Here is a 14664-nt window from a genome sequence, read left to right on the forward strand (position 1 = left end):
TGAGATTTATTTTGATACCGTACATCTATTTCAATAAAGACGTTATAATGGCAATCACCCATAATGGTGCTACTCACAGCATCCGGCCTCAGTGTTTAGCCCAGTGGACATTTAATTGTTAGTGAGAGTAAAGGAATATGTTTTACGGCAAAGAAAATCTAAAGACCAACAGTTAAGACGGTCAAGATGGTGACCAGTACTATGTGATCAACATCTTGCCCATTTTTTTTTTACATTTATTGCTCTCTCTTTTTATTTTATTTTTTTATCCTCCCCTGCAGATTCCCCCCCCCCCAGGGGCATTCAAATTATTTAACAAGTTGACACTTTACATCTTGAGAGGATGAAATGAGAGTCAAACCTAGCAGGCAGTTTGAATGGGGGGGGGTCTCTTTTAAAGATTACATCTATAATCTGGTGGTGCAGTGGTTAGAATGCGGTACAGGTAGACCTTGGGTTAGGACAATTAACCCCTAAATTTATGTTGCTAAGTGAAACATTTTTAAAGTGAGTTTTGCCCCATTTTACGACTTTTCTTGCCACAGTTGTTAAGTGAATCACTGCAGTCGTTAAGTTAGTAGCATGGTTGTTAAATAAAACTGGATTCCCTATTTACTTTGCTCGTCAGAGGGTCTCAAAAAGTGACCCCACGACCCTGGGACACTGCTACCATTGTAAATATGAGTCAGTTGCCAAGCATCTGAATTTTGATCATGTGACCATGGGGATGCTGCAACGGTCGTAAGTGTGGAAAAACGGTCATAAGGCACTTTTTCAGTGCCGTTGTAACTTTGAACGGTCAGTAAATGAACGTAAATCAAGGAATATCTATACTATAAGCTGACTCTGCCCACAGTCTGGAGTTCGATCCTGATGGACTCAAGGTTGACTCAGCCTTTCATCTTTCCGAGGTCGGTAAAATGAGGACCCAGATTGTTGAGAGCAACATTATAAACCACTTAAGAGAGCGCAGCGGTATATAAGTGCTGTTGCTATTGCTATATAGTTAGTCCTCAACTTATAACACTGTGTTTGAACTGTTTGTTTTCTAGCTGTGTGTTTTCTGGTCATGGTGATTCCTGCCTCGCTTTGGATTGACACCGTGCCTTAACTTGGATTGTGCCAGGGAAACTCTGGACTTTTCTTGTCTCCTGAACTCTCAGAGACCGCCTTCTGCCACAGATTACCCCCCATTGGCCGGTACGCTCGGTGTCTCACCCAGAGGAGTCCCACGGCAGTCGGTCTGTCACGGCCGACCGCTGAGGGTCCCCCTCCCGGAAGAGCCACCCTCGAGGGTGGGAGACCTTGCTTGATGGGGGTCTCTAGGCCCACTAGGGCCTAGAGGGAAGGAAGGCGGCGCGGGAATTCTGTACCGATAAAGTTGATCGTCCTGAGGCCTAAGGGGGATTTTTAGCGGGGTTCTTAAAAACATTTTAAATTAATTAAAGGCCAAATCTAATATTTTATTTTAACTATGTTTTTTAACGATAGTTTTGGGGTATTTTTTGTATTTGTTTTTTATCAGGCTGTCAGCCGCCCTGAGTCCGTAAGGAGAAGGGCGGGGTAAAAATTCAATTAAATAAATAAATAAATAAATAATGTTGTGGATTTAAGTTTGCCTGGTGGATTTCTTTTGGTTGAGAAATGTTCAAGTGCCTTGTGGACTCTTCGGCCATAGTGCTGTGGGCTAGCATTGATTTGCTTATGGCTGGACTTAATTGGGACATTTCTGGGTTTTCTGGTGAAGGGAATTGCTGGGGAATATTAATAAACTCACTAGACCACAGTTATGTGTGTGTGTGAGCGAGGAGGACAGCACAGGACTACCTGTATTTGATACCATTTTAGAACTACCGTTCAGGATGTCACAACACAATTCTCTCTTCACCAGTTGTTCATCTTAAAGTCTCTCCTAATTTAGTGCTCCACTGCAGTAGCAAATCTAGAGACCTACTTCCTGCTTTTCATCCAGATAGAGCTGATTCATCTTTCTGTTCTTTTCTGCCCTAAACAAATAAAAATGTAAAATATAAAAATAACTCCCCCTTGGCGTCCTACAACTAAAGGAAACACACCCACCAGGAATTGAGAAGGATGCAGTTTTCCAGTTCGGGTGCTGGTGTGTGTGCTCCTTCCCTTAATAACTCCATTTACCGTAGCTCATGGCTGAGAGAGCACACTTTTAAACCAGTCTGGGTAGTCAGGATTTTTAACATTCCTCTGATCTGCAGGTCATCATAGATCCTCCTATGTCAGTGATGGCGAACCTTTTAGAGACTGAGTGCCCAAACTGCAACCCAAAACCCACTTTTGCATCGTCGAGTGCCGGGTGGGCGTGGCCCATTGGGTGGCCGTGGCTGCAGTGGTAACGGCAGACTGGGTGGGACTAAAAAGTTCAATCAATCAATTCCAACTTTGCAAGAACTTTTTTTTTCCTGCGAGAAGTTGAAATTGACTGATTGAATCTGGTTTTTTTTGGGGGGGGGGGGTTGCACACGGCGGCGGAGGCCTAAAGCAAAAAGGTTTTATAAAACCCAGCTGAAGGCCTAGGACTGGGGTGACGGCGCGCGTGCCCACAGAGAGGGCTCTGAGTGCCACCTCTGGCACCCGTGCCATAGGTTCGCCACCACTGTCCTATGTCTTTCACCATCTTGCAGTGTTTGTACATCAACTTGCTGTGTGAGTCTCAAGAGGCACCCATCTGTGTTCCTGGCCAGTGACAACCCTCATTTGGAATAAAAGGGAATACAGGAATAAGAATAACTGGGACCTGGATATCTATTTTTGTTTTTGTCAAGAATCTTAAATCCACCAACCGGGGTCAGCTGGAAAGGACACCTATTTAGAACTCAATAAATTCAGAGAAATTTTTTCCCCTCTGAGACAGTTTAGTTTTTGTTCTACACCAGAAATAAACTAATCTCTTATTTCTTACACTCAAAAGTCCCAAATCTTCCCTCTTTCAGTTTAGGAGTTATGTCTGGCGAAGAAATAAGGTTTTCTCACTTCGGCTGTTTAACCACTGAGAATTTTAAATTCTTGTCAATCTAATGAAATCAGCCAGAAGTGAAATAAAAAAAATTAGCATCCTCCTTGATTTGTAACAAGCTGTTAAGTAGCTGGTTCTTCCCAAACAACACACTGTGTTGCTCTCTCTCTCTCTCTCTCTCTCTCTCTCTCTCTCTCTCTCCCTCCCCCCCTCTCCCTCCCCAAAAAACACTGCCTGGGGCAACTATAGCTGTAAGTATAATCCAAGTAGTCCTTGACTTATGACCACAATGTACTCCACAATTTCCTTTGCTAAGCAAGACAGCTGTTCAGTGAATTCTGCCCCATTTTACGACCTTTCTTGCCACAGTTGTTAAGTGAATCAACGCAAGTGTTAAGTTAGCAAAATGGTTGCTAACTGTATCTGGCTTCCCCCTTGAGGTTGCTTCTCAGGAGGTCACAAAAGGCGATCGCATGACGCTGGGACACCACAACCATCATAAATACATGCCAGTTACCAAGCATCCCCATTATGATCAGAGGCATTGGTCACAAGTGGGAAAAATGGACATAAGTCACTTTTTTCAGTACTGTTGCAACTTTGAATTGTCACTAAATGAATGGTTGTAACTCGAGGACTAACTTGCATGCAAGTTGGCTGAGTGGGGAACACGGTAAAGCTCAGTGTTGTAACGGTGAGCTTTTGAACTATCATTTATAAATTCTGAGTGGGTGCTAGGTGTGAACTGCCATCCCAGTAAATGCTCAGGGATGGGGATTTTCAATGTGACACTTTCCAACAAGTAGTTGGCACTTCCTGTTTGATTTCTCCTCCTCCTCCTCCCTCCTCTGATGAGTTTTGGCTGGCTGTAGTTTTCTAAAAATCCTCCCTGTCACCCCTCACCTCTCTCCTAAAAGCAGGATGGATATTTGATGGAAAGCCATGCTTGGGAATCTGGAGGCTGGCCAAGCAGCTGCAAAATTGGGGTTGGGGGTGGGGTAGGTGAACAGGAAGATGCTTAAATCAGAGAAGTGGCAAAAGAGGAAGCTTAACTCTTCCGTTGCCAGGAAGAACCAGAGCGGCAAGAAAGCCATTTTCTCTTCTTTTATTCTATTTTCTTCTGCTCTGTCTCCCAAGACCTGGGCAGATTTCGTTATTCTCAGCTACCTGATGCTTTGAACTGGATGTGCCTGAGCCCTTTTTTTTTTAATATAGGGCAAAGAAACCGTGAAGAATGGGGCTGTAAAGGGGGTGTGTGCATTCACTTGTGCATTTGCTCTCAGAATTGAAAAGCAGTTGACCCCTGAAACCCCTCAGCCGTTACCATTTAAAATATTCTGTCTAGGACAGATGACGAAAAAAAAACCTGGATCCACACAATGTAATTTTTCCAGCTCATTGCCATAACATGCAGCAATAGTCACGAGTGAGCATGGCCTTCTTCAAAAAGAACCGGCTACAATAGCTCCTCTTATATTTATCCTCCAAGATTTTGTCTAGAATGTTAGAGGCACTAAAGAATAATTGTAGACAGGAGAAACAACAACAAAGGATATTGCCTGGTTCTCCCTTCTCAGCCTCTTGAGAACGGATCTTTAGTGTGATTTATCAAAACTACGCTGATGTGTTTCAGGATGACCTGATATCTTCCAGATATTGGAACAATTTCCATCACAGAATCATCAATCTAGAGCAGGGGTAGGCAACCTTGGCTCTTTTATGACTCGTGGACTTCAACTCCCAGAATTCCTGAGCCAGCCATGCTGAGGGGAAAGGGAGAGGTTTCCAAGCTGAGCCATGCTGGCTCAGGAATTCTGGGAGTTGAAGTCCACGAGTCATAAAAGAGCCAAGGTTGCCTACCCCTGATCTAGAGGGAGTACCCGGTCTGGGTGCTCTCCTAATACAGTGGTAAGATCCCCCAACCAAAATGGGCACTGCAAAGATTTCTGGGATTTTTGTCCACACATCTGGAGGACGCCACAAAAGGAAGGTAACACCATCAGCAGCAAAACTTTGGAAATATTTTTCACAGCACTCAGTCCAAACAGAGCAGTGGTTCTCAACCTTTTTAATGCCGCGACCCGAACTGGTCGTAAGTCGAGGACTAAACCGGTCGTAAGTCGAGGACTAAACCGGTCGTAAGTCGAGGACTACCCAACCGGTCGTAAGTCGAGGACTTTCCCTGCCCGGGAGTGCCGCGCATGTGTGGTTCCGCCCCCTGCGCCGGCCGAGGCGTAGCTGGCAAGCGGCAGAGACGGAGCAGGCCGACCACCAGCTGGCCCAGCCCAAGGGAGGTAAGGCACCCGCTGGAAAAGGGGAAAAAAATGGCGGACAAAACAAATGGCGGACAAAAAAATGGCGGACAGCCTTACTTGGCGACCCCCGTGAAATGGTCGATCGGCCCCAAATGGGGTCCCGACCCACAGGTTGAGAACCACTGAAATAGAGGCTTTATAATACGGAAGTCGAGATCACAAATCATCTAGCTACAAACATCTCCATCCGCAAACATTTATGTTTCTCTGACTACCAAAAGTGTTTGTGTGTATTGAGAGAGAAGGAGAGTTAATTATTTTTGAAGCATATGATTAGGACATTTGAAATAACAATTTAGAGGTTCAATTTATAGCAGGGGGAAAAAACAAAACAACCCACGCAGAGTTTAAATTGCCTATTATTCTCTTGTGCAGTGAAGTTAATTATGATGCTACGAATTTCTGTTTAGTACTGCTACAACAGCAATTACAAAATTAAATATTGTCTGTGATGTGCAAAAGTGTCACACAGAAGGCAGTGTTTACCTGAGTCAATTAAAAGACATGCCCTGTGAATTATAGTATCTTTCTTGATATACAACTGAATATTGGATTATTATTTTTTTTGCACTTTCAGAATCAATATAGGACAGGGGTGGGCAATTAATTTTCTCAAGGGACCACGTGACAAATTGGGACTGTTGCGGAGGGCCTATCCCAGTGATGGCGAACCTTTTAGAGACCGAGTGCCCAAACCGCAACCCAAAACCCACTTATTTATTGCAAAGTGCCAGGGCCACATCAGCATTGTGGTTCCTTCAGGGAGGGTGGAGTATGTGGCCCACTGGGTGGGTGTGGCCAGGGTGGTTACAGCAGACTGGATGGGTGTGGCCAGGTAGGCATGGCCACCTCGATGCTCTAATACCTCTACTCAAGCTTGCTAGCCGGCCATTTTGCCTGCTTTGTGCTGGGCAGAGCTGCTGCTCCAGGCAGCGGTGGCGGCCTAATGGACCTGCGCGAGCTGCTAGTGGCGACGGTGCGTGTGCCCACAGAGAAGGCTCTGAGTGCCGCCTCTGGCACGCGTGCCATAGGTTCGCCACCACTGGCCTATCCAATAGGGCTAAGGTGCATAGGCATGCATGCATGCACATACATAATCTGGGGTCAAAAAACAGCAAGTGCCTTCAAAATAAAAGCAATGCAGTTGTATTGCTTGCACGGCATACACTCATTTACATTTGATTTCTAATTTCTAATTGAGGTCAACCACACTGGACAGGGACAGCCAAAGGGCCAGGTAGGGCCCAGGGGTCATAAAAGGCCCAGCTCTGATCTAGGAGAACCAGGGTTTAGGAGAAAAGTGACTAAGAAAGAAGACCAAGGGGTTTCAGAAAGAACTACCTCTGCCTAGAGGGAAATCAGGACCAATGAAGAGGCAAGGAAAGCTTTAATTTCATATCTCTTCTTGGGATCTCAAATCAGGCAAGATCATCGTTTCTTCCTGTGGGGCATTTCTGAACAAGGCTCCTGCTTTCCTGTTGCTAATGGTAGTTTGTTCTCTCACCCAGCTGGCCAGTGACAAAAAATACCAAACAATCTTTAAGGGGCCAGGTACTCTCTACACCAGTGGTGGCGAACCTATGGCACGGGTGCCAGAGGCAGCACTCGGAGCCCTCTCTGTGGGCACACGTGCCGTTGCCCCAGCCTTGCCTCCCCCCCATGGCCCTCTCCTCACCAGCAGCCCCACTGGAGGAGAGTCGCCCTTGAGCGTGGCACATGCAGAGCAGCGCAGCCAAGAACATGGCAGCCAGGCAGCGTAGACAAGAATCTGGCCTCACGCCTCATCGTGCACAGTTGATGCTACGGGGCGCGGGCAGAGGGCGTGGCCGCCATGGCGCTGCTGGGCTGCCTGGGCGATCTGTGGCGGGCCCTGGAGGTGGTGAGTGGCCCTGCGGCAGGCGGGATAGGGGCAGGGCAGGGGCAGTTTTGGGACACTCGGTCTCTAAAAGGTTCGCCATCACTGCCCTACACCTTACCTTCCTGTGCCTGATGAGATGTAAAATGACAGCAACACATCTGGAGGTTATGACAGCTAGCTTATTGAAATGTCAGGTTAGTGCTGTGAAGGGAAGCTGTTTTCTATAGGAAAGTGAGGAGGAACTTTAAGAAATGTTTCGTTTTAGTTTGTATTTATTATTATTATTGCTCTTAAAACTTTCAATAAAGATTATATTAAAAAAGAAATGAATCCAGGACCACGAGCTCACTTAATTCTGGGGCTCAAATTTAATACTATTAAACTGGAAAAGCTACAAAAGGATGCAACTATAGTACTCAACTTCCTTTTAAGGAAACACTTGGGTAGATAGAGGCATGTATAGAGCAGGGGTGCCCAAGTCCCGGGCTGCCGCCCACTACCAGGTCACGGCCTGTTTCAAACCGGGTCACGCAAGCGATGGGCAAGTGCGCACACGTGAAGCTTCACTCGCGTGAATGGTGGGTCCTTGCACTCATGCACAAAGCTCCACTTGCGCGAGCAGAGGGCACTTAAGTGGAGGGCGCTTGTGCTCATGCGTGAAGCTCCATTCAATGTGAATGGAGCTTCACAAGCGAGCACTCTTCATGCACTCTACTCAAGTGCCCTCCACTTGTGCGAGTGGAGCTTCGCATGCGAACACAAGCGCTCTCTGTTCACGCGCAAAGCTCCATTTGTGCAAGTGGAGGGTGCGTGTGCCTGCCGCTTGCACTAATGGAGCTGTGCACGCACACGTGTGCCTGTCACTCACACACATCCCGCGCCGGGCCAGGTCGCCAAGGTTGGGGACCACTAGTGTAGAGTACCAGAATCATGGAGTTGGCAGGGACCCCAGAGGTCATCTGATCTAACCCCTGCTCTGGATAGGAACCCCCTAGAGCAGTGGTGGCGAACCTATGGCACGGGTGCCAGAGGCGGCACTCAGAGCCCTCTCTGTGGGCACGCGTGCTGTCGCCCCTGTCCTAGGCCTTCAGCTGGGTTTTATAAAACCTTTTCGCTTTGGCCTCCGCCGCCGTGTGCAAAAAAAAAAAAAAAAGGTTCAGTCAATTTCAACTTCTTGCAGGAAAAAAAAAGATCTTGCAAAGTTGGAATTGATTGATTGAACTTTTTAGTCCCACCCAGTCTGCTGTTACCACCGCAGCCACGCCCAGCCAATGGGCCACACCCAGCCAATGGGCCACACCCACCCAGCACTCGATGATGCATAAGTGGGTTTTGGGTTGCAGTTTGGGCACTCGGTCTCTAAAAGGTTCTCCATCACTGCCCTGGAGCAGTGTTTTACAACCTTGGCATCTTTAAGATCTGTAGATTTCAGCTCCCAGAATTCCCCAGCCAATTCCACACAACCATATAGATGCCAAGACTGAAAAACACTGCAATGGAGCATCTTTGACAGATGAGCAACTGTAGTGCCCCAAATTGGACACAATGTTCCAAATAGATCTGAGCAGGGCAAAATAGAGTAGAACCATTAATTTCCATTAGTTACCGTATTCTATGCAGATGATCATGAACCCTAAAATAACATATGCCTTTTAAGCAGCTGCATCATGCTCTGGCTTTGATTTTAACCTGCAGCAGGCAAACTTCTCTCCCTCTCTTATCAAGTGAAGTTGAATTATGAGACATTCTGAACATAAGCTTGGGCAGTTTTAAAAGGGGATTAGAAAAATTAATAGACAGAAAAATGTCAGTATTCATGATAGTTGCACGCCTCCTCCAGGATCAAAGCCAATATCCTTCTCAGTGCCAAATGCTCAGGAATACAGGATGAATGGGCTTATACTGAAAAACCTCTGTTGATGTCTATTACTTCTATTACAAAAACAGAAATCTGGACTGAATAGAATAGAATAGAATAGAATAGAATAGAATAGAATAGAATAGAACTGGAAGGGACCTTGGAGGTCTTCTAGTCCAGCCCCCTGCTCAAGCAGGAGAACCTATACCATCTCAAGACAGGTCCCTTCCAACTTTACTACTACTACTACTACTACTACTACTACTACTACTACTACTACTACTATTATTATTATTATTATTATTATTATTATTATTATTATTATTATTATTATTTGCCAAAGCCCATTTTCCTTGCATAAGATGATGGAAGGAACAGGTGGAGGAGCTAGCAGGGAAAATCCAGCCTATGTGCAGAGTAAAATGGTTAATAGCACAGAATCTGTTATGATGTTGATAAAGATAGGTTAGTCCGGGTCAGCTTAACACACAAAGGCCTTGGTTTCCTCCCTCCTTCTTTCAAATTGGTACCAAGTTATACTTTCGATATGACACAGAGGGAGGGGAATACGAATGAATGCATGACTTCAAAGTAATCCTATCAGCTGTTTATTTTTAATTGAATTTAAAAGAAAATGAAAGTAAAATTGTCATGGGGAAAATAGAAGGCAGGAGTATTAGGTGAGTTCGCCAATTTGAATTCAAGAAAAATGAATGAATGAATAAATGAATGAATGAATGAATGAATGAATGAGCAGGACAAAAGTCTAATCATCATCATCATCATCATCCTTAGTATTGCATTATAGTGTTTGGACCATGTCCTCCAGCAAACTTCTTAAAGGTCATGAGGGATCATCAGCTTGAAAAACAATATGACTGGGAATTATGGGAAAACCTGAGTGACAAATTGCCTGGGAATTCCATTCAAAACCATGTGAATTACATGCATGGGATATAGCCAAAGTGAAATCCCCGAAGGTCAATATGTTCTATTAATTTTTTTCAGAGAAAATATTAGGTTGTTCAAAGGTCATGCATCAAACAAATAGGTAAATCTTTAGAAGAAAATGGCAACGCATTCAAACCTTTAACCTAATTGATATAACAAATTGCCTATGGGCCCCGACTTTTGGTACACCCTGTATAGATTTACATCCATATGCAATAAATGTGATGTCGTAAACCACCGAGAGTCACTTAGATGAGATGGGTGGTGTAGAAATTTAATAAAAGGGCACTTACTGCTGAGAGCTGGACACAGCTAGAGCTGACATCATACTCGATGTAGGCCACCTCCCTGCCATCCTCCGTTTTCCCGTCCTTGGTATAACAAAGGTCCCTGGTCTGAGTTATGAAGTGATCAACTTCCTCCATGGGATAAACACAGAGTGCAGATTCCTCACTCAGCTTCCCCAAAGAAGACTGCCAGGCAGAAAAAGTCACAAAAAGTGCATCTCCCACGTGTCCTTCTCCCCCTGCCTGTGCCACGTAGGCTGCCTGCAAGAGGCTATAGGTCTTCGTTGGGTTCCTGCAGACCAAGGGCAGCTCTACATAGGAATAATAGTGGGCATCGTCCAGACAGATCCGGGAAATGTACGTCTTGTATTCCCGGGACTGCGACTTGAGATCACGCCGGTAGAACAGGAAATAGACACTGGAACCATGAGTGAACGACTTGATAAAATGGTGGCTATATTCGGAGAGTCGACCCACAGCCAACTTGGCTGTTTCCTCGTAGGAAAAGATGGAGTGAGAGTCGGGCCCTGGCACCTCTCCTGGGTGGGCCCTGAGATTGCGAGTTGTGATGGGAGGGATGCTGCCTCCCACACCCCGACTGGTGTATCCTCGGCCAACAAAGAGAAGTGGCACATTTTCTCTGGAGTAACCTATCAGCCCCACGGTGGAAATATTGGGGTCATTGGCTACCACATATTGAGTGTCTCCTGGTGTCCGGGGTTGGAAGAGGACATGTTTAATGAAGCCAAGACTCCTCTTCTCACAGATTCCCTGCCACACACTGCCGCAAACAATGAGTTCCTTCTCCAGCGAGTTGATCAGCAGGAGTTTGATGTAGTTGTCGGTCTCCAGAGCTTGGGGACAATCCGGCTTGAAAATAGGAGGAAGACAATCTTTGCTGTCCAAGATCGGGCCCATGGAAACCGCTTCTTCTAACACCAGGTTTGGGGTCAACTGAAAAAGGAAGTTTGTAGCCCCCAGATACAGAGTTCCTGAATCGGGATCCATAATCAAGTGAATAAATTTGGTGGCATTGTGTGAAAAGGTGGGGTACCGTAGTTCCTGTGGAATGGCTGGTCCCAGGAAACACAGAACAGGGAGAAGGAATGTCCCCAGAGGCATCATACTTATCCTACAAGAGAGAAGATGGCAGAGGTAAGGTTATTTTTTTTGAAATTTTCATAACACAAAGAGGCTGTGAGATTGATTTTTTTTAATATTCCATTTTGCATTTCCAAAAACAAAGGAGATTATGCTCATTCGTAAGTTTTTACGTATTATCTGCCATCTCCTTGGAGATAAAGCTCCTTTGGGCATTTTAAAAGGAAAAAAGAATATAAATGTAATCAATACAATTTACTAGATATAAATGTAATTATCACTGCTACACTCTAGGCCCTAAAGCACAATTATTTCAAAGCTGGAGGATTAAAACCATACCACGTGCAATTCTTACCTTGCAGCAGTAATTCCAACGGATTATAATGTTCAAATCTAACTACATCCTCCATATATTGGATCAAAATAATCAATAGGAAAGAGTAATTGTCAAACCATATGCAGCTTTTTTTCTTCCTTGAAAAAGTCAGAATCACAGATTTACCACCTATTCCCAACTCCTAATGTGTGCATCTAGTTCTAGTCATTAGTCCTGCATGGAGGTTGAGAAGTTAAGAACAAAAGCTGAAGCACATTCATATGTGAATTATTATATTTGCACATTTTCTTTTGAAAGGCTGCATGGTATTGTACAGGTAGTCCTTGACTTATAACAGTTCATTTAGTGACAGTTCGAAGTTACAACAGCACTAAAAAAAGGGACTTACGACCGTTTTTCATACTTATGATGGTTGCATCCCGACGGTCATGTGATCAAAATTTAGATGCTTGGCAACTGATTCATATTTATGACTGTTGCAGTGTGTCCTGGGATCACATGATCCCCTTTTGCGACCTTCTGAGTCAATAGGGAAGCCAGTTTCACTTAACAACCGTGTCACTAACTTAACATCTGCAGTGATTCACTTAACAACTGTGACAAGAAATGTGGTATAATGGGGCAAAACTCACTTAACAAACGTCTCACTTAGCAACAGAAATTTGGGGCTGAATTGTCATGAATTGAAGACTGCCTTATAGGTATATTTTATTTATTCTAAATATAGGATGGGTAGTCTCTGGAAGAAAATCACATAATAATTTCACACTCTAATTTATCTTTCTCATGCTGTTACCACGTTTTCTTAGTAAACCAGATCACGTCCCCATCCGTTGGAACCGAGAAAATACTGAGCACCTGAAGTTGAGGGTCTTAAGGACTCGGTTGTACCGAGTCGAACCTTTGGAGAGGGAAAGGGGAGTCGTACCGACCGAGTCCTTAAGACCCTCAACTTCAGGTGCTCAGTATTTTCTCGAGAGGTTGCCTACGCCTGGTATAGTAGTTAAGGTGCTGGTCTAGAAATCAGGAGATTGTGAGTTCCAGTTTCTGCCCTAGGCAGGAAAGCCAGCTGGGTGATTTTGGACCAATCATTCTCTCTCAGCCCAACCTACCTCACAGGGTTGTTGTTGCAGAGAAAACAAGGGGAGAAGGAGTATTATGTATGTTCACCTCTTTGCATTACTTATAAAGTAATAAAGGCAGGATAAAAAACAAACAAATAAAAACAATAAAACAAACCCAATTAAAACAGAATTAACTTATGTGTCACTTTTTCTCAGCCCAACCCACCTTATGGGATTGTTGGTGTGGGGAAAATAGGAGGTGGAGGTAGTATTCTATATGTTTGCCACCTTGAGTTATTTATAAAATAATAAAGGCAGGATAAAAATGTAATAAATGAGTAAGTAGATAAAATGCATAAACTCATTTTTATTATTTTCCCTCTGATTACAAGATACTTTTTCTCTCTTTCAAGCAACGTACATTCCACTAATAATATCTAAACTTCCCATGTAAACAGGAAGGATAAGAGCCAGTAAAATCTAAATCCAACTAGCCACCAGTTAATCTTTACTGATTACAGCAAAGGAGTCTTGAACTAAAATTTGCAAAGCCAATGAAAATATAAAGAAACCGGGGTGGTCTTGCTCCACATTTACTGTTCCCATCCCCCACCCCCGACTTTGGCTCTGCTAGCTAGGGCTGATGGGAATTGAAGTCCAACATCTTGAGAGCCACAAAATGGTTGTACGAGACCACATAATGGTTGGATTTATACACTAAACTAAACACAATAAAGGGGGGGAATGCTCTGTCCATATAACAAGCTGTGTCTGAAAAATTGCTCTAATATAGGATCGTGACTGCATTCTCAAAAAGTGGGTCACGACACACACACACACATCCTAGGAATTGCAAGCAATTTAGAGGGGACACAATTAAAGGGATTGGCTAGCACAAACAAAGCAGTAGCGTTGTCAAAACTCATTTGGGGCTTTGCCCTCAACTTTGACTGCACAAGCTTCTAGCCGTGTGTGTTGCAATACTGCAAAGTTTGAGAATACAAAAACTATTTTTTTTAAAAATTATTAGAATTATCTGGTATGCTTATTTCTTGGCCAGCTCTAGCCCCAATGAAACCATGCCTTCTGCTCATGAAAGAATCACACACAGTCATTTTCCTTTAAAGGGGTTTAAAGTTTGATAATCCCTATCCTGATTTGATGGCCTAGTTCACACAATACGTTAGGACAATGTTTGGATTCACACAACTCATTGATTCAGAAACTATCTAATCTCTTTTCGCTCTAATTTAGTACAGAAAGTCTTCAACTTACAACCACAGTTAGGAGCAGAATTCCCGTTGTTGAGCAAGTCACTGAGTCGCACCCAATTTTATGGCCTGTTTTGCCACAGTTGCTAAGTGAATCACTACAGTTAAGTGAATTACCTGGTCATTAAGCGAACCCAGCTTTCCTCATTGACTTTACTTGTTGAAAGCCAGCTGGGAAGGTCACATGACCATGGGGACGCTGCAGGGGTCGTCAGTGTGAGGACTGGTAATAAGTGACTTTTTTCAGTGCCACTGCAACTTGAAACTTTCACTAAGTCGAGGACTACCTGCATGTTGTACACACCCATCCACCACTAAGTCAGATTTATATTAATGACCAAAAGATAAAAAAGAGAAATAATAGACTCCACTGAAATAAGAAAGCAATTTACTCAGAGACGGGGCTTGCCAGAGAAGAGTGGGAACAAAAAAGAAAGAAAGAAAGAAAGAAAGAAAGAAAGAAAGAAAGAAAGAAAGAAAGAAAGAAAGAAAGAAAGAAAGAAAGAAAGAAAGAAAGAGAGGGGGGAGGGAGGGAGGGAGGGGAGGGAGGAAGGAAGAAAAAGAGAGAGAAAAAGAAAGAAAGAGAGAAAGAGAAAGAAAGAAAGAAAGAAAGAAAGAAAGAAAGAAAGAAAG

General features: G+C 44.1%; 1 protein-coding gene across 1 annotated transcript in view; it reads right to left on the reverse strand.

Annotated features, from left to right (window-relative positions):
• The window catches only part of PLXNB1 (plexin B1), a gene marked incomplete at both ends in the record, with an annotated part of 110001 nt that extends 98611 nt beyond the window's left edge, over window positions 1-11390 (reverse strand). Inside the window, one exon of the mRNA XM_029286456.1 lies at window positions 10265-11390. Within this exon, the coding sequence (XP_029142289.1) occupies window positions 10265-11390 (1126 nt within the window). The remainder of the gene's footprint in view (window positions 1-10264) is intronic.
• Between the last annotated feature and the right edge of the window lie 3274 nt (window positions 11391-14664).

The sequence above is a fragment of the Protobothrops mucrosquamatus genome, unplaced genomic scaffold (assembly GCF_001527695.2).
Source record: "Protobothrops mucrosquamatus isolate PMUCROS unplaced genomic scaffold, P.Mucros_1.0 scaffold3731, whole genome shotgun sequence".
NCBI classification, from domain to species: Eukaryota; Metazoa; Chordata; class Lepidosauria; order Squamata; family Viperidae; genus Protobothrops; species Protobothrops mucrosquamatus.